Source organism: Oryza glaberrima, chromosome 1 (assembly GCF_000147395.1).
Source record: "Oryza glaberrima chromosome 1, OglaRS2, whole genome shotgun sequence".
Lineage (NCBI taxonomy): Eukaryota > Viridiplantae > Streptophyta > Magnoliopsida > Poales > Poaceae > Oryza > Oryza glaberrima.
The window spans coordinates 25,307,085-25,325,030 of record NC_068326.1 but is presented as its reverse complement, the minus strand read 5'-3'; the positions used below and the strand labels follow the sequence as shown (position 1 = coordinate 25,325,030).

The window sequence follows — 17,946 nt, the reverse complement described above, 5'->3', positions numbered from 1 at the left end:
AATTCTACATCCATGCCAAGAAAACCAAAATTGACAATATCATCAGTTATTTTTATTCTTAGAGCTTCAATGTGGTGTCTATCATGAATTCATGACAATCAACACCTATACCAATGAATTCCATCATAAGTTCCTCAAATAATTTCTTCAATGAACCCTTAAACTTTGTTGAGCAGCCTTTGTTGCCTTTGTCAATAGCCTTCACCCCTCCTATAATGCTTCCAACCTGGGCACCATCCATATAGGCATTGCATCCTATGAGGATACTATGCCCATATTTGTGAAAATGACCAATAATGAAGTCGTCAAAATGTTGCGGAAGTTGCAATCGGATTATGTTTGCAAGTACCAAGTTTATATAAATAATTGCTCATTGCAAAAGAAAATAAATCACAATAGGTTTGCCACCCACTTTTGTCATCACAAAAGATGATAGTAAAAATATGGTTATGTCAAAAAAAATAAAATAAATGATAAATATACCCACGGATATTAGAAAATACTACATAAAAGAAAATTATAGATTTTTCATACCTTTGGTGGATTGCGAAGAGAATACAACATTGTTTTGCAGGACAACAGAAAAGTCTCATGATTATAAGCTATAGACTTCTTCTTTGCCCGAGGTGTATTAGCATAACTTTCGAAACCAGGTTCATAAAAATAAGGTTTTGCATTTAATACCAAGGCTTGAATGGAGACTAGGACTTGTAGCGTTGAATTGGATGGGTTCCACTTCTCACATCCATCACCAGGCCATGTGTTTAACAAACTGAGACAGACTTTCCCACAGGCATAGAGATTTGGATTAAGCCGCAGACCTCCAGAGTGATAGATCACTAGCTGAAAGAATGGTCAAATATATGTCTCACACATCTTGAAATTAATGCTTAGAACAAAAGAGGGAATATCAAGACAATATGTATGCATATGACATAACAAACCCTTACCGGAGGGTTTCTAGGATATTGGGGAGGGAAATAAACATCAAAAAAGAATAGCCCGTCATGGTAAGGAGTGCCTGATGGTCCAATAATGACTGCTCTAAGCAGCTCCAACCTATCCTCATAAACTCTTACATATATATTATCTGTATAATTTGGAAGGAGTTTCAATTAGGACATGAAACCATAGCATCTAGTGTGCATGCACAAACGAAGAAACTAAAGAACAATAATATGAAAAAAAGAAGATAATTTATCAGTTGTGTATCCATAGAAAACTAAAGCATAAAAGAGACATTCGCTACCAACCTGGCAAATCTTTCTCTAGGACTTTCCATTCATGTTGAATCCGCTTCACCCAGTCCTTCCCAGGCTGCAAATAAATGAGAATACATATTAAAATTAAGGATATGAATGTACATGTAAAGCATACCAGAAAGCACAAATATCTACCTCATTAACTACTTGAACCTTCCTTTCTCTTGGGTTCGAATAGAAGTGATCAGAGTGATCACCTACAATATCAAATTGCTTAAATTCCACGTATTTTTCATCAATTTTAGGGTCCACATGCTTCATCTATTTATGCTGGTGTGGCTTCTCAGCAGAAGTTTGTCCCTCTACAACAATACCTCCCTCACCAAGTGCAACCAAGTAATAATATGTATTTATGTTTAAGTTGATATCGCTTCCCTCCAGCTCGAGGTAATCGGCAAGTGACATAGCTTTAGGGAAAGCTCCTACTCCATCCGATGGATCAACATTTTTCAATGCAATAGAACTTGGGCCAGCAACATCCTTAGTGGAACCACTCTAAAATTACCAGATGCAAAAACAAATATTAATCGTTTGTATGGTGTAATAAACAATGGGTGGCTCCAAAATTGAAGTGCTCAACATAATTCACCCATGTGATTCATTGGTGAAATAAAAAATGTCTTAACTATTTTAATTATATGTTTTTTTCCATCAATGATCTTACATCCATCGGAATCATCAACACCAAGTTCAATTAGCAAATGGGAAACAACCTTTTGATTCAATATGTAGCATTAAAATTGTGCACAACATAAAAACACACAGAAAAAAGTGTAACACACATAATGTATATTCAAGCATAACTAACCCTACATAACATTTTATAAGGCTAGATAGGACACAACAATAAAGTTACAAAACATTGCACTAACTAAACATAAAATGTTTAGTTAAAATACAATAACATTTATTTTCTAAGAAATACAATAACTTTTAGGGTAAGTGTATAATAAGGTAAAGCCATAAAAAGAGGAATCACATTACATGTACTATTTAAATTCTAATTAAAATTGTACCCAAAAAAATATGTTTGGAAGAACTATTTCCATAGATGTTGGGAGAAAATCACTAAGAACACTCAAGAGAACAAGGAAAATGTAAAAGGTAAATAGCATCACACTTCCAAAATTACACATCCAAATATTAAATTGTGTGAAGGCCATTTATATATGTTTATGTCGGGATTTGTGGTTGGTTAAAAGTCAAGTCACTCCCTGTAAAATGTTATAGCATTGGGCTACATTTTTTGTTTCTATTTACTAGATATGCAAATGTTTATCAAAGGTTTTGTTGCATGTTTACATTCTAATGTAAAATCAAACCAAACACAACCACCAAAAAAGGGGAATGCTAGGGGACGGGATACCGTCCCCCAACGGGATAGCTCCTCCTCCACAACGCGATTCTTATCCATACACGCACCAAGCCTGCTCACCCGCCGCCGTCGCCGTCCCCCGCCGCTCCGCGCCCATCCGCCGCCACTGCTGCGCCCATCCCCCACTGCCGCCGTTGTTGTCCCCCCCCCCCCCCCCCCCCCCCGCCGCCGCACCCGTCCCCCGCTACCGCCGCTGTCGCCGCGCTCGTCCCCTGCCGCCGCCGTCCTCGTCTACAAGGGACGGCTGTAGGGGGCCGACCGCGCGTGTTGGGGTGCTCCTCCCCCAACGGGATGCCCAGCTATATCTAAGTAGGAATCACCTGATACCTTGTAGGTATCATCTGATACCTCGTAAGTATCACGCGATACATGGTAGAAATCGTCTTATACCTGACAAGTATCACATGATACCTCGCGAGTATCACGCGATACGTGGTAGAAATCGTCTAATACATGACAGGTATCGCATGATACCTCGTGAGTATCACGTGATACGTGGTTGAAATTGTCTGGTACCCGACAGGTTTCACATGATACCTCGCGAGTATCACGCGATACGTGATAGAAATCGCATGATACCTGATAAGTATCACATGATATTTTCAAGTATCACCTAAAACGTGTATAGAATCGTCTAATACCTGATAGGTATTACACCTGATACCTACTCGGGATCATCCTGTTGTGTAGAATCGTTTGATACTTGATAGGTATCACACCTGATACCTACTCGGGATCATCCCGTTCGAAAACGGGATTCCGTTATATAGCAGCCCCCAAAAAAAATGTTGATCACCACAAAAGCTAATAGTACGGTTATAAGGGGAAAAAACTAGCTCCAAGCTATAATTAGAACTCCCATGCATACATGATTTAGATATGCGAACATGAATATTTGATTGGAAGACAAACATAATAATTGCAACCCATAGTGACTTCTCAACAAACCACATGCATGTCTAAGGTTTTCTTTGTTGAGTGAGACATCCCTAAGCCTTACAACATGGACAAAGTACTTTCTAATACACTTGATAGTATGGTACTATGATCTAAATCTAACCATTTATTTCCACTTGTACTTATGACATTTTTTAAACAAAGGATATTTGTGACATTGTTTGGGGCTTTCGGTAGGATAGTTTTCAACATGCATCTATTTTAACGTGACATATGACATGTTAATTCACCCCCAATCTCCACACATTTCAATTACAATTTTACCATGTTGGAAATCCTCTTACCCATACTACCATGTGTAATATAATATATTGTGATTAATTCGATCAAAAGTAACATATGATCCTAAGGTGCGCTGGAAAAAAAATTCTAAAACAAAAGGGGATCTTCAGCATCACCTGGCTCCATTTTCCTTTTTGGCGAGCAGAACTCCATCCAGCAGTCGCCGATGCCGGCAACACCTCGACAGCATCAAGATCCCCCAATGATAAGCTTCCTTTGGTGGGGGAATTCCTGCATCCAAAACCAAATCCGAAACAAATAACGCATTAGAATTTGCCCCAAACGCAAATGCACCAAAAGACCGAAAGACAACAAAAAAACAACACGATATGCGGCCCGAGGAAGCCGGCGTACTCACTTGGAAGAACCCTCCGCCGTGGAAGGGGGTACAGGCGAGGGGATGGCATGGTTTCGTGGCGTCTGGGTGTAATTCTATGGGCAAAGGGGGGATATTTCACAACAAAATGGAGAACGCGAAGGGGAAAATAGGTCAGACGAGCCTTAAATTCTTACGTTACTTCTTTTCAAAAACAACCCAAGCCTTTTGGTATAGGGAGATGAACTCATGGCTGACATAAGAATGGCTTATGGGGACCGGGCTGATGCATGCCATGTGTGGTACGCGTGGCAGTGGGAGTTGTGCAGGTTAGGTTCAGCGACACGTGGTTCACATGTTTTGTTTCGTATTTTACCCTTTTGCTTTTGTGATTTTTTATAGTGCCATGCTTTGACTTAGAAAGTTCAATATTAGCAATTTAGTTTCAATACTTAGCACTAATTAACATCCACCCTGTTTGGCATATTGTTTCAATGGACCAAGTCTAAATACCCCCTAACTTTAATTGATTGTCTGTATGTTAGTCTGGCCCCTCCAACTCTTGTTTGATCCAAATTTCGCTCTGAGCGGTTTTGTTAAGTCGTTTTCCCTGCGTGGCAAGCTGACTCAATGTTTTTTCATGTCATATTACCCTATAGACCACTAGGCAAATAAGAAAACAAAAGACGAGCATATATGACTTTAAAAAAGAATGACCAATGAGTTTAGATAAAGCAACATCCTAGCAATCTTTGCTCCTGACATATTTTTCTTATTTTGATTTAGGTACAAGCAGCTTGCCAGTGTGGTAAAATCATTGAGTCAACATGGCAAAACCATTAAGTCAACACACCATGTAAGCAAAACCAACCAACAAAACCTTTCAAGGGGTTCATTAGCACCATGTGACTCGATATATAGTTTAATAATTCAGCATGTTAGGCAGACTTTCAAGTAAAGTTTGTGGGGCTATTTGAACTTTTTCATGTTTTATATTGTTATATGCACAATTCTCATGAAAGTTCACATGATAAACTAGAATAGTGGTGGGCATAATTGACTGAAATTGAAAATGGAACAATGAGAAGAAGAACAATTGAAATTGTTGGTCTAACCGAATGCCCACCCCTAACTGGAACAATAGAAGATATTTTTTACATATTTATTTTTCCATTCTTGTGAAAGATTCTTCATTTTTCTCATCCCTTATATATTGCCTAAATGTATATACCCAAAAACGAACATATAATATTTCTTTTAGCAAAGTTTAAACTGCAGGCTTGCAACCATCCTGCCAGAAGATTAGTTTAAATTGCTATACACCCTCGAGAATGGGCCGGGAAATTAGGTCAAAACCTTGGGCTTTGCCCATGGCCCATGGGATGGGCAAGGATTAGGGCCTTGCAAAAGGTATAAAACACGGAAGTCCACCTTGACTCTCTTAAAAGTGACCCAAATATAATCCGTAACCCTCAACCGTAAAACCGGATAGGACGACTCCCCGAACTATTAAAACCAGTGCAATTTGACTCCCTCTGCGGTTTTGGAGGGCGGTTTTGCTGATGTAGCGCTAACGTGGCAATGTTGACCTAGTCTTCGTCCCACGTGGCATTAGAATTAAAAAAAATCTATAGAACCCATCGGTGATTCACACAGAAAAATATTATGGGGCCCACATATCATCCTCTCTATCTTCTTCTTCCTCCTCGCTCTATCTCCCTTCTCTCTCTTTCTCTCCCCCTTTTCTCTTCACCTTCTCTCTCGTGGAGCAATCGACAGGCAGGGGCAACGACAGCGGGCGGGAGCCAGAGCGGCGGCGGCAGGCGGGAGGGCTGGCGGGCGGGCTGGCGGGTGGGCGCTAGAGTGTGCGGCGTGGAGGCTGCCCCATGCGGCGGTGGAGTAGCGCGATCGAGGCGGGAGGAGGTGCGAGCACCCGGTCACGCATGACGACGAGCATCCGGACGACGGCGACGACGACGACGTAGCCGACATATGGAACGCGCTGCACTTGCCGCCGCCGCCGCCGCACTTGGGGTTCTCACAGGAGAGCGACTCGGGGTCCGAGTCCTGGTCCACCGAAAACCTCGCTCGCAGGTTGGCCATGATGAACACGACCGTGCCGGCGATGATGAGGGAGAAGACGATCCCATATGCTATGGCAATTCTCCCGCGTCATCACCGTGTACACGAAGTTGAACGGCGGGTAGGTCGCGGGAATCCCACCGGAGAAGTTATTCGCCAGGAGCATCGGATACTTGAGGCTCTTCATGTCGGCCACCTCGAGAGGGAGCTCGCCGTAGAACTGGTTGAAGCTGAGGTTGAGCCTGGCGAACAGCGGCAACCGGAGCACGCCGAAGGAGACGATTCTGCCGGTGTAGTTGTTGTGATGCAACACGAGGTATCTCAATGTCACGAACTTGCCAAGAATCTCCTGCATGTTGCCGCCGAACGCGTTGGTGCTCATGTCCAAGAACTGCAGCGACGTGCAGTTCGTTAGCTCCGGCGGAATTTGGCGATCGAATCGGTTCTTACCAAGTATCAGCCGCCGCTGCCGCCGCCGCTCCAGCCCGTGCACCCTGCGGCCGGCCGAAGGGGAGAGAAGAGAAAGAGAGAAAGAGAAGGGAGGAAGAGGGGAGGAAGAAGAAAGAGAGAGGATGACATGTGGGGCCCATATGTCAGTGGGCCCCACAGTTTTTTAATGTGTGTGAATGACAAACGGGTCCCACGTATACGTTTTTAATTCAAATACCACCTAAGCGCCATGTAATTCCACAGACTAGTCAACACCACCACGTCAGCGAAACCACCCTCCAAAACTACGAAGGGAGTCAAAATGCACCGGTTTCGATAGTTCGGGGGTCGAGATATCCGGTTTTGCGGTTTAGGGTCATGGATTAGATCCAGGTCACTTTTAAAGGAGTCGAAGTGGACTTATTCCTATAAAACACACACAATCTTAAGCAAAACATTGTAAGTTACTCCTATAACTCAAGCTTTGCAACTGACAAATGATTAGTAACACGATTGCTTTGCCTTTTCTTAACTATCTCGCTCCCTTCAGACGAGATTGTTGCTGATAAGTGTTAAGCACACATTCTCCTTTCTTTTTACAGGAAGAAATTCACGTGTTTTCTTTTTCTTTAGAAAAAAAACTCTGAGCTGTAAATGGTGGTACAATTGCTGAATAGCAAATACCCCCTTGTCTGCAAATCTACATGTTACGTGCTCTTTCCTATGAAATATTAACAGAAACCAAAAAGGGGTGAAACTTTTTCCCCCTGTATTTCACTGTACAGCACAACAATGTCATGCCGACCACTTCCGAATCAACTGGTCGATGCGATCTTCTGCGTCTTGGTTTCAAAATTAAACTTGGTTGTTCTTGTTCAACTGTAACCTCGAAGCTGTGGCAGCAGTGGAAACCTTTGGACTAGGATTCTGAACTAGCACTAGCAATGGCTGTGAAGGACAACTTGAGTTGGTATGAGAAGTTCTCTGCAATGACACAATGTGTTAGACTCACTGAGTTTGGTACTAGTACAGTAGAGCAGCAAGAATCAGTGGTTTTGGTAGTGCAGTTGTGCATACCACTCCGACATGCCAGTGGTCTGATACGAGGCCTTTGAAATCGGCTGCATCCATTTCCTGTGTGTCGTCACATTGACAGCATGGGAAATTTTCATACTTGTGCAGATTAGAAAATATTAAAGAAATACTACTAAGTAGCAAAGATTATAGATTGTGTAAGTTTAGAGCATGTTACTGAACGTACCACACTGTAAATAGGAGGCATAGCAATCTCCCAAGTAGATTTCATAAGGGGTACAACTGGAAGATGGAGTGATGCTTCAGGTATCCTGAAATTCCACCTAAAAATGGGAACAAGAACTGAATCACATCCGCTTTGATCTCATTTGGCTGTTTTGCATTACTTTCTTCAATCTATATTAAGAAATGATTTTGACTCACCCAATATACATGAATATGCAAAACTGTACCCATTCACGCACCAATACGCGAAACCAGTAGTTATCTGGTGTATCATCAGCCCTCATGTACACCTGAAGGCACAGATGGCACTATCAGAATTCAGGAGCGCTGCCAAACCAAACAAATCATACCAGAACACAATGCCATACGTATGCATTAAGTCATACCATGATGAATGCCACCACCGCAACCTGCATTGTACCTTGAAATCTCCTGAAAAGGGGAAAAGAGATGGATAAGCACATGACAATTTCTTGGAGTTTTGGTACTAAAATGTTTTCAAGAATATGATGATCAGGAAGATAGGAAATACAGAGTGGAGTAAAATTTCTTACTTGAACATTGTGTACTTTGTGTTCAGTGCGCCGTGCAGTGAATGGATGTCTTCTTCCTCTATGAAATTCAGCTGTTCTCTTAGAACCATGAGGTTTTGGGATGTGCGGCGAAATATGATGTAAAATGACATGAAGTAGTTGATCAGAAGAAACACCTGCACCAAACATGGGAAATCTCATAATATGCCGTACTCATGACTAATTCTAGAAGCCTGATAAGCCCGTTCAAAAAATATTTTTTTAAAAAATAAGTCCAGTGAGGTCTTACTGTGAAGTAAGGAACTGCAGCTTTGTAACCGATCAGGCTGAGGTAGAGAAGGCATCCCAAACCAGCAGTTATTCGCCTCTCCCTGATCGAGAGGCGCTCGCACATGATGCAGTAACCATGTGATATGAGCATGAACGAAACGAAGGAAGCCGTCTGGAAGAGAATCCCTGTCACATACACGCCAAATGACATCCACAGCGAGCATGTCTGAAGGTGCACACACGAGTACCTGCACATCCACCTATAATTTCAGTACTTTGTCTATCCCATAAAAATTTAGTACTAGAAAAGATTTGTCTGAACAGCTTCAGGGACTTGTTTGAAGTCCGATCACTAGTATTCAGAGATCAAAGATGTCAAGTTAACTTAAGTTCAGATTGCTCACCAGAACAGAAATGATAGCGCCATTTGAAGGGCTTTGATCAAGGGCACCAAAGCCAGGATCCACTGAAGATTATTTACCTGCTGCAGGGAAACAAAATTGCTCAAGAACTATCATAATCAAACGCTTGAAACATGACTCTGAAACTGATAACTGCCGGCAGTTTAGAAGAAGTTGCTCTAAGGTCCCAATGCAATGATCAGTCAGTCAGATGAAGCCATAATCAATCTTCTAAAACACCATAATAAAAAACTGCAACAAAACACACTACCCTGCATAGAACTGAAGAACAAGGGCACCATGCCACCAAACATACCACCCGAATTCAGGGCCAAACAGAACGGCAAATGCAGGGACAATACCTGGAAATGCCGACTCCTCCAGGAGCTGAAGGCCCAGGAGAAGCCGGAGGCCGCCCATATCGCCAAGAACCCGAGGTACAGCGACGGGAGAGGCTGGTAGGCGGTGCTCAATGCCGGGAGAGGAGACGGAACGTCCTGCATCCTCCTCCTCTTCTTCTTCTTCCTCTTCTTGCACAGGTAAACCAAACCCCTCCCAAATTCCGGAGGAAATAGTTACAACCTACAGGTCCTTGGCTACCGGTTGGAAGGGATCACAAAGTTCTCAACTCCTTGGATTTATGGACGGATTGACGAGAGATGCATGCGTCCATGCAGGAACAGAAGCTCATGGAGCAGTAGCCATGGATATATAAACAGACTTGACTTTGATTTGTTTTTCCTTTCTCTTTTGTGCATGTCTTGGCCAGACGGTTCTAGTATTGGGTTTGGCATTTTTGGAGGGGAAGTTCGTGCATGTGGCCGCTTTTTTCTCACCAGAAGCGTTATGGTGAGTGTAGCAGTAGTTAGGGTCGTTGCTTGTTGGAGGGAAAATACGGGAGGCAAACGTGTCTCTTGATGAATTTAAAAGGAGACAAAGAAACTTTTTAAATTTATGGCGATTCTCTTCTCGTGTTCCTTTTGACTTGTAGATGTATGTAGGTTTAAGCATTTAATTAAGGCAGCATCAAACTAGTATAAAGTAGTGTCTCGATCGACCACAAAGAAAATAATCCAGGAAAATGTTTAGTCCACATCTAAAAAAACGCCTTTTATTATCCAGAAAAGTGTTTACCAATTACCACATATCTGAAAAAAGAAAGTGTTTACCACATATCTAAAAAAAAAGTGTCTATCTACCACAAATCTAAAAAAAGTATTTACTACATATCTATAAAAATGTGTTTACCACATAGAAATGCGTCCAAATGCATTGTATTTGCTTGTAGGTAGAAGACTAGAACAAAATACCATGATACACCAAAAAAAATACACAAGAGAAAACCAGATAGATGGGCATATCTGCGCACGCAGTAAGCGAAGAAGAAAGATCGTGTTTACAGGTTCGTAGCGATGGAAATGTTAAAAAAATCCCCAAAGCGCGCACATCAGTTGCCTTCAGCATACTACTTAAATGTAAAAAGAAATGCAATGACATCAAGAAAACATGTCTTAACCGCACAACATGCAAGTTTCACATAGATTAATTAATTAACTAATTAATTAGCTAGAGTCAACACATTGTTATCTCGTGACCTCTTCTTTAGGATCCTTAAGCGAGATAAGGCGAATGATTATGGAGATTAACCACACGCACGCATCATCAGCTCAGCTAAGCAGTGCCCGCGTTTAATCGGGTGGAAGTGTGGCGGATGGGTTGGGCTAATTCACCACTACATCAGTGGCAGTTGGCACAGTGGTTGCTCACTAATTCCACGTCTCCAAGATGGCCCTCTTTGACCGCATCAGCTGCGCCTACGGAGAGAGAGAGAGAGAGAGGAGGCACTCGCGCATTAGGTAAACCAAACCTCACCGAGTCGGATTGCCTCCGTTGCCTCCGAACTGAAACCGAAACACCACATCTGCTCCACGATGGAGTCTTGAAACAGCCTCCGTATCAGAATTCAGAACGCCGCCTAGCTCTTGTTTGGGCTTCTAGCTAGGCCGTGGCCCATCACAATGCAGGTGTCGACCTGTACAAAATGTACGAGCCACACTCACACTGTCACACATGGCCCTCTACAAATTACTCACACGCTCACTGTTGTTGGTTATTGTTGGTGTGCGTTGTAATTAAAAGGGGGCCGTGGTGTCGTACCGCTTGGTAGTACTCCTCGACGTCGTGCGGGAGGGGCGGAGGCCACCGCTCCTCGCCGCCGACGAGGAGCATCATCATGCGATCCCTGGACATGTGGTCCTCCGCCGCCGTCTTCTCGACTTGGTGAACGCCCGCCTCGTGCAGCGGGAGCGGGAAGAGAGGTTTGATCCGTCGACACCCAGTGTGTCATGGTGGTGGTGCTCCGGTGTGCCGCCGCCTGCACCGGCCATGGCTGCCTGGCTGGGTCGTCCTAATATGCCGGGGACGCTCGGCTGAGCTGGGCGTGGATTGTGTATCTTTAGGCATGGCGTCGGCGTGTGCCTTGACCCCGGCGTGGTCGTGGTCATCGTCGTCGTCCAGGATGTTGGACAGTCAACGTCCATCATGTCCGCGTCGTGACATGCCTTGACGTGGGACTACTGATGCCTCATGCCTCGACCACCGGGACTACGTACTGGCTGCTGCTGCTGAGGTAACTCGGTTGATATAGTTGTTGTGCCGTCAGATCTCTCGGCCATGGAGTTCTCGGTTGAGGCGGCTGTAGAAGCTTCAGCTCTCTCGGTGATGGGTTTGGTCTCTGAAAACTTCCTTGACCCATCGACTTGTGTACCTCCACGAGCGTCGGACGACTCATCGTTCGAATCACCAGACGCCTCCTTTGATCCAGAAGACCCGACTTGCGTGCTGTCAAGCTCCACCTCCGCTGATCGAATCTCTGTATTTGCCGTGCGTAGTATCGTTCTCCGTGTGCTACCTGATAGGCTAGGGCGACGCTGTCCTGCAGGCGGCGTTGAAGGTCCGACGAGCTCACCGGCGGCGTTCCTCTTGGGTCCCGCGAGATCCAGCGGCATCCTGCCACCGGCCGGCGTGCACGGCGCGAAGTAAATTTTGCTTTTAGATTGCTTTGTTGTCTTAACTAGATTCAATATATTAATGCTTTGAATAATATCAATCAGCTAGTTTAAATCTATTAAGCTTACAATTAATCTTGAACTATCTTGGTTTAGTCCAATCTTTTTTGTTACAATTTGCTAAATAAGATATGTTCAAGTCGATGAGTTATCTGCTTATTAATCCCTCCGTCCAATAATATAAGAAATTTTGGAAGGATGTGACACTTCTTAGGATATCCAAATTCGTAGTCTTATAAAGTATCACATACCTCCAAAATCCCTTATATTATGGGACAAAGGGAGTATAATTTAATCTGCTATATCGGTTAACTTACAATATTTAGCATAATCGACTGGCCTGCTATTTTTATTATCTTCAGTTTTATATTGTCTTGGTTATGTCTGATATATTTTTCAAGTTATATACAAGGCCCCCTTCGCAAGGGAAATAGAGTCTTGAGTTCTACCATTATCGAGAAGTGAAACAACGATTTCCATATCATTTAATGAAAGGGATTTGTTTGTTGACTCGCTATCCGAATAAAGAAACGGTTTTGCTAAAAAACTGTTGACAGTTCTTTGTTTGGAAAACTTTCGATTTTCTAGCCATTAGATGCGCTCTAGGATTCGTGCAACATATACACCCAGAATAAAAAAAAATCGCATGGGCAAGGCAGTCATCGAACATGATGCACACGTTAAGCTAAGCCATGCACCTTCTTATTAGCAATAACTCTTTTTTATTATATATCACTTACATCTTAATTATAGAGTAGTTACATAACACTTACACTCTAGTTACATAGCACTTACACACTAGTTATAGAGTAGTTACACGATAGTTATAGGGTAGTTACATTGTATAAAATTATGATTTGCAATTTTTTAGGAGCGCATATTACTTTTGAATTTGAAAGTCTTTTTCCCTTCTACATGTAGGCCAATTTCTTGTTGTTCAATCAGCTTGGACACTAAAATTCATGGTTTGTACTAGTGTGGATTGTTCCCCTATAACCATTGATGACAAATTCTGTAGTCAAAAAAATTTGAAAGTTTTGGACCTCAAAAGCTGTCGACAACTCCCTAGCTAGTCCCATAAAGAAATTGTATAATATGTGGCTCTTGGAAGTCAATTCTTTAGGAGAGCCGAACCAAAAATTAGGAAATAAAGGGTTTAAGTCTTCCGCCTTCTTCTTCAAGGACAATTAGGATCTAATCCAGCCAACTCCATACTAAGCTTAAAAGTCTATGGAGTGGCTAAATGATTGAAAATCCTTCCCTTCTCGACACTCGTCGCCTCTGTCCCTTCGATCGAGAATATTATTATGCGTAGTAGCAATCAATGCGTGCTTTTACTATTCACACCGAAGCTATTTCTTCTAGAAAAGCTTGATCCGTCTTTGACTCGCTTTCGCTCAAGCAGCCTCTTCCTTCTAGTTCCTCTCTAGGCTCCAGTTGTAATTAACCTCCCTTGAACTGTAAGAACTTTATGAGAATTAGTTGTTATCTATGATGTCTTTTTACGCACATGCTGTAACAAGACCTACATTTACATGAAGTATACACACTGATTGAAGAGCTCGCACACACTACTAGTTTATTTATTTATATAGAGCAATAATAAGTTTCAATAAATGCTTGGCATATCGCATTATATACAAAAAGATATATAATTGTTCATATTTTAGTTTATTACCTTCAATCTTATATTGTTTTGGGTTAGTCCGATCTATCAAGATTGTGATGACACTCTCGTGGCCCGATCTTCTGGTGAGAGGATAACGCTTTGATCAAGTGCGGCATTTGCGACATGGCTACTAACCAGAACTAAGTCCAGAACACCGTGCAATCGCTACACCACAAACGATGTCATACCAACCATGACACGTGGTTGATTATCCCGCAATGCAAACGAGATAACACTGCAAAAACAAGATAAGATGCAATCTAAATATTGTGAATAGGTAATTAAGCACAAAGAAATAGTTGCGATTAAAAAGGTAAATCTAATCGACCAAGAAAATCAACAAACTAACTATTGGAGGCTCTGAATCTACAATCGTCGACTAATCAAGCGAGTACTGGAGACAAGGTGAATAGCATTTGACAAAATTCAATTAAACGAACCCCCATTATTCAAAATAACTGGCACGTGACCGGCTGCACAGCCGGCCCTGAACGGGGCCACCAGCCACGGGCGTGACAATACAGTCGACGGTCGGCTCCCCCTTTGTGGCAGGCGCCCGGCACAAAGGGTCGGTCCAGCGCGATCCGGTGCAGTGGCCGTGACGGCAGCAAGGCTATGGAGGCTTGTGTGCGTGCGTACAAGTTAACCGCCGAAGCGCGGCTGGGCTCCGATCCCTTGCCGGCACGAGGCCACGCGCGCGGTCGCGAGATCGAGATCGGGCTCCGCTGCCGGGCACGCGCGCACTACGTAGATAGCCCGCGCGCGGTCGTGCGCACGCGCGCCCCCGAATTCCGGATCACGGCCACGATCGATGTAGGCATCTGTAGCCTCCTGGCCGCGCTTTGCTCAACAAATCGGACTGCGCTGTTGGCCGGCACGGCATGCCGGCCTGGCCCCATCTGCATAGCACTCTCCACCAAAGGCACCAATCCGCCATCATTACACAGACAGATAACTAAAAATGCTGATATATTGAAACTCCAAGAATGGACGGTGGCAAGCATAGAAGTTGGACAAGAGAGTGTCACTGTGACAGAGCCCAAGAGTGCCAAACCTCTCACTAAAACAGGCAAGAATTAAATCATTAAAAATTAATACCCAGTCATAACTTGAAGAGCGATTCACAATCTTTCACGCGATCGGTTGATAGGTTTGTTGCCTCTTCAGAGAAAAAGAGGCAACAACCTATGAAATAATCAACTGCATCCAAGATGAGCTAGGTCATTGGAGCATGGCTAACGTGAAGCACATTACAAGATTGTTGCCATGAGAAGTTGAAAGGTCTGACTTGCAAGCTTGTTTGCAGCCAGAATTATACAGTTTTTTTTCTTTCAGCCTTCAGCTATGTAACATAACCCCTTCTATCAATATAACGCCGACCAATCTGTTTGGTTGTTCGAAAAAAGAAAACGATCAGCCACGTGCCATCATTCTCACGTCGTCCTCTGAACTGATCTACAGCTAGTATTGATATCCAAATCAAATTTACACTCCAGTTATAGTTATATTGTAACAACATTGTAGTAACCGTATTTACATGATAATTGAAGAATAATACTAGCATCCTTAAAATAATACGAGGAGGTAACATATTTTAGTGTAAAATTTGGTACTCTAAATACTAGTTACCCTATTTTGAAACCTACATATACTTTCTAATCTCAAGTACCGTAAAATTTCTTTTCCACCAAATGCATTTTTCCAAAAGAAAATGTCGAATATGTTAGAACCTAATACTAATTTTATTGTTCATTTGGCATGAATTACAAGATGCATGTACCTATATCTTGCCTAGTAAGCAAAATATCAAACATAACGCCGAGCACGCTTTGGAGCAGATTCATGTCATACACGGTCATGATGATCACGGATGGAGTAACTTCCAAAGGAGTGTTCATCAAGGCCTGTCTGTGGGACCTCCTGTTTTCGTGCCAGTTTGAGTCCCAATCAAGCGGAAAGCCCCTTGACGAGGAGCATGTTTGCCGGAAGCTACACGCAGTAGTATCCTGCCCACTTTGCTGCCCCTTTCGCAAAGGCACCCCCTCTACATTAGTAATTTATTGGCACACTACTTGTCACCTTAACCTCAGTGTTGTTTCACCTGCCACGCCAGCCGAACTCCCTCTCACGCTTTTTCCAGTGCCATCACAGGTAACATAATTGTTTACGTACTGGCTGCCAATTAAGTTAAGTCATCACTTTGCACGGGACAGACATGTATATATATAGCCATTTGGCCTCTTAAATCTTAATCTCTCCTTACACTCTGACGCACAAACTCAGGGGATTCATCAGATTATTGTAGTTATAGGTGGAGTACGACGCTGATACAGAGAGGTAATCAGCTCTTCTAGTCATGAAATTATTTCTGCATGAGGACGTTATAGCCCTCTTCTTTCAGCAACAATCTTATACTGACTTATCATTATCGATCCCTTTTAATTTTCTAGTAGTTTAAGGTGACGGATTAGCTGCCGTGAAGGAATGGAGAGTGCCGTGCAGTTGCCGCAGTACATCTTCTTCGACCTCTCCGGCTCGCACCTCAGATGCTTCTGCCCACCAGCTCCGGTCATGGAGCACACCGGCGTACCGTACGACAGTCAGGTCGTCGGCTTGCAGGCGCTTCACCGGACACGGTTATCGCGGGCCGGCGGCAGCAGCACCATCGTCTCAGCTCGCCCGGCTAACCAGGTTGACAAGGCGATGGGGCTCTGTGATCGTGCTGCTCAAATCGGCGACGACGATGACGACCCCGACACCGTGTCGGACGCAGGCACGTCGGGCGTTGGGGTGGTGGATGAGGAGGAGACGGCCGGCGACGACGAGGAGGACGAGGTGGCGAGCTTGGATGAGCTCTTCTGCGACGAAAGATTCGTGAGGAAGATCGATGCACTGGCGCAGCTGGTGGGCATGGATGGCGCCGCCTGCCAGCCCGCCGCTGTGCTGGGTGAAGTCGTCCGTTTGATCCAGGAAACGGAGAGGAAGAATGGGCGTTGCGTTTGTGCTTCTGGGGCCGTTCGATCTTGATCGGACCGTTATGGGTTTTTTCTTGCTTATTATTTTTTTCTTGGCCTTTTTAGGGCTGTCACTAATGTTTATTTGGGTTGGTTTGGTTTGAGGCCTATATTGGCCTTACCAATATTTGGTAATTTCAATAGTGTTTATTGTCTATTTTGTTTGGAGCCAAATTTTGGCATGCCTAAGAAAATAGGCCATTTCAACAGTTAATTAGGCTATTTTGGCTTCAATCCAAACACAATTTTTCCTTTGCCAAAATTAGCCATACCAAAAGTTGCCAAAATTTGACATTGATAAAAATTGGTAAGGCTAATTTAGGCTACAAACCAAACCAGACCTTTTTGCCGATAAGGCTGCCAGCCTGCCACTAATGTTGTTGGTTCAGGTTACTTTTTACAGTTTAAACGAATGTTTGTTGGAATAAGAAGTGTACCAAATGAACAAATTAATGCAACTTGAACCATACTCTCTCCATATAAGCTATATAACGCCATTGATTTTTTAAATAATATTTAACCATTTATTTATTTAAAATTTAGTAAAAATATATAAAATTATAAGTTAATATTGTAGTTTTTTTCATGATAAAACAAGTCACAATGAAATAAATAATATTTATATATTTTTTAATAAAACAAATGGTTAAATGTTATGTGAAAAACCAATGATGACATCGTATATTTTGGGACAAAGAAAGTACATATATAGCAAGTTTCATCTTTCTTTTTCTTTAGAACTACTTAGCAAGTTTCATCTTCTCTAACTTTTTTTTGGAACTACTCAGCAAGTTTCACCTATGAGTGATGTGGAGGGAAATGTGAATGTAGTTCATGTCACTCTCCAGGAGATGGATTTTCATCTCTCGAGGGAATGTTCTCTTTTCTTACATGTTATCTAAATAATCATTAAAATTCTTTTTTTAAAAAACAACATAGATTAACATGAAATATATTACTATATAAATATGCAAGATGAAATTCAACTTCTATAAATTACAACAAAAGAAACAAATTAAACTAAAAAT

The 17,946-nt window shown here is 42.8% G+C and overlaps 2 protein-coding genes and 1 pseudogene across 3 annotated transcripts; 1 reads left to right on the top strand and 2 right to left on the bottom strand.

The window, feature by feature from the left end:
- Positions 1-58: 58 nt before the first annotated feature.
- On the bottom strand, positions 59-6,656 carry LOC127784372 (probable ubiquitin-conjugating enzyme E2 23; annotated as a pseudogene).
- A 573-nt stretch (positions 6,657-7,229) lies between these two features.
- Positions 7,230-9,884, bottom strand: LOC127759608 (uncharacterized). 2 transcript variants are annotated; one of them, XM_052284001.1, is made up of 9 exons: positions 9,530-9,884; positions 9,171-9,250; positions 8,786-9,014; positions 8,518-8,672; positions 8,350-8,395; positions 8,162-8,253; positions 7,965-8,061; positions 7,781-7,837; positions 7,230-7,687 (listed from the first exon to the last, which is right to left on the bottom strand). In XM_052284001.1, the coding sequence occupies exons 1-9, from the start codon at positions 9,668-9,670 to the stop codon at positions 7,559-7,561; spliced, it is 1,026 nt and encodes a 341-aa protein (XP_052139961.1). In that variant the 5' UTR covers positions 9,671-9,884; the 3' UTR covers positions 7,230-7,558. The 2 variants fall into 2 exon arrangements, with proteins under 2 accessions (XP_052139961.1, XP_052139962.1); XM_052284002.1 differs by having other exon boundaries at positions 9,171-9,247; positions 9,530-9,883.
- A 6,122-nt stretch (positions 9,885-16,006) lies between these two features.
- On the top strand, positions 16,007-17,152 carry LOC127760091 (uncharacterized). Its single transcript, XM_052284301.1, has 3 exons — positions 16,007-16,055; positions 16,188-16,241; positions 16,355-17,152. Exon 3 carries the CDS (start codon positions 16,389-16,391, stop codon positions 16,929-16,931), a length of 543 nt encoding a protein of 180 aa, XP_052140261.1. The 5' UTR covers positions 16,007-16,055; positions 16,188-16,241; positions 16,355-16,388; the 3' UTR covers positions 16,932-17,152.
- Positions 17,153-17,946: the final 794 nt, after the last annotated feature.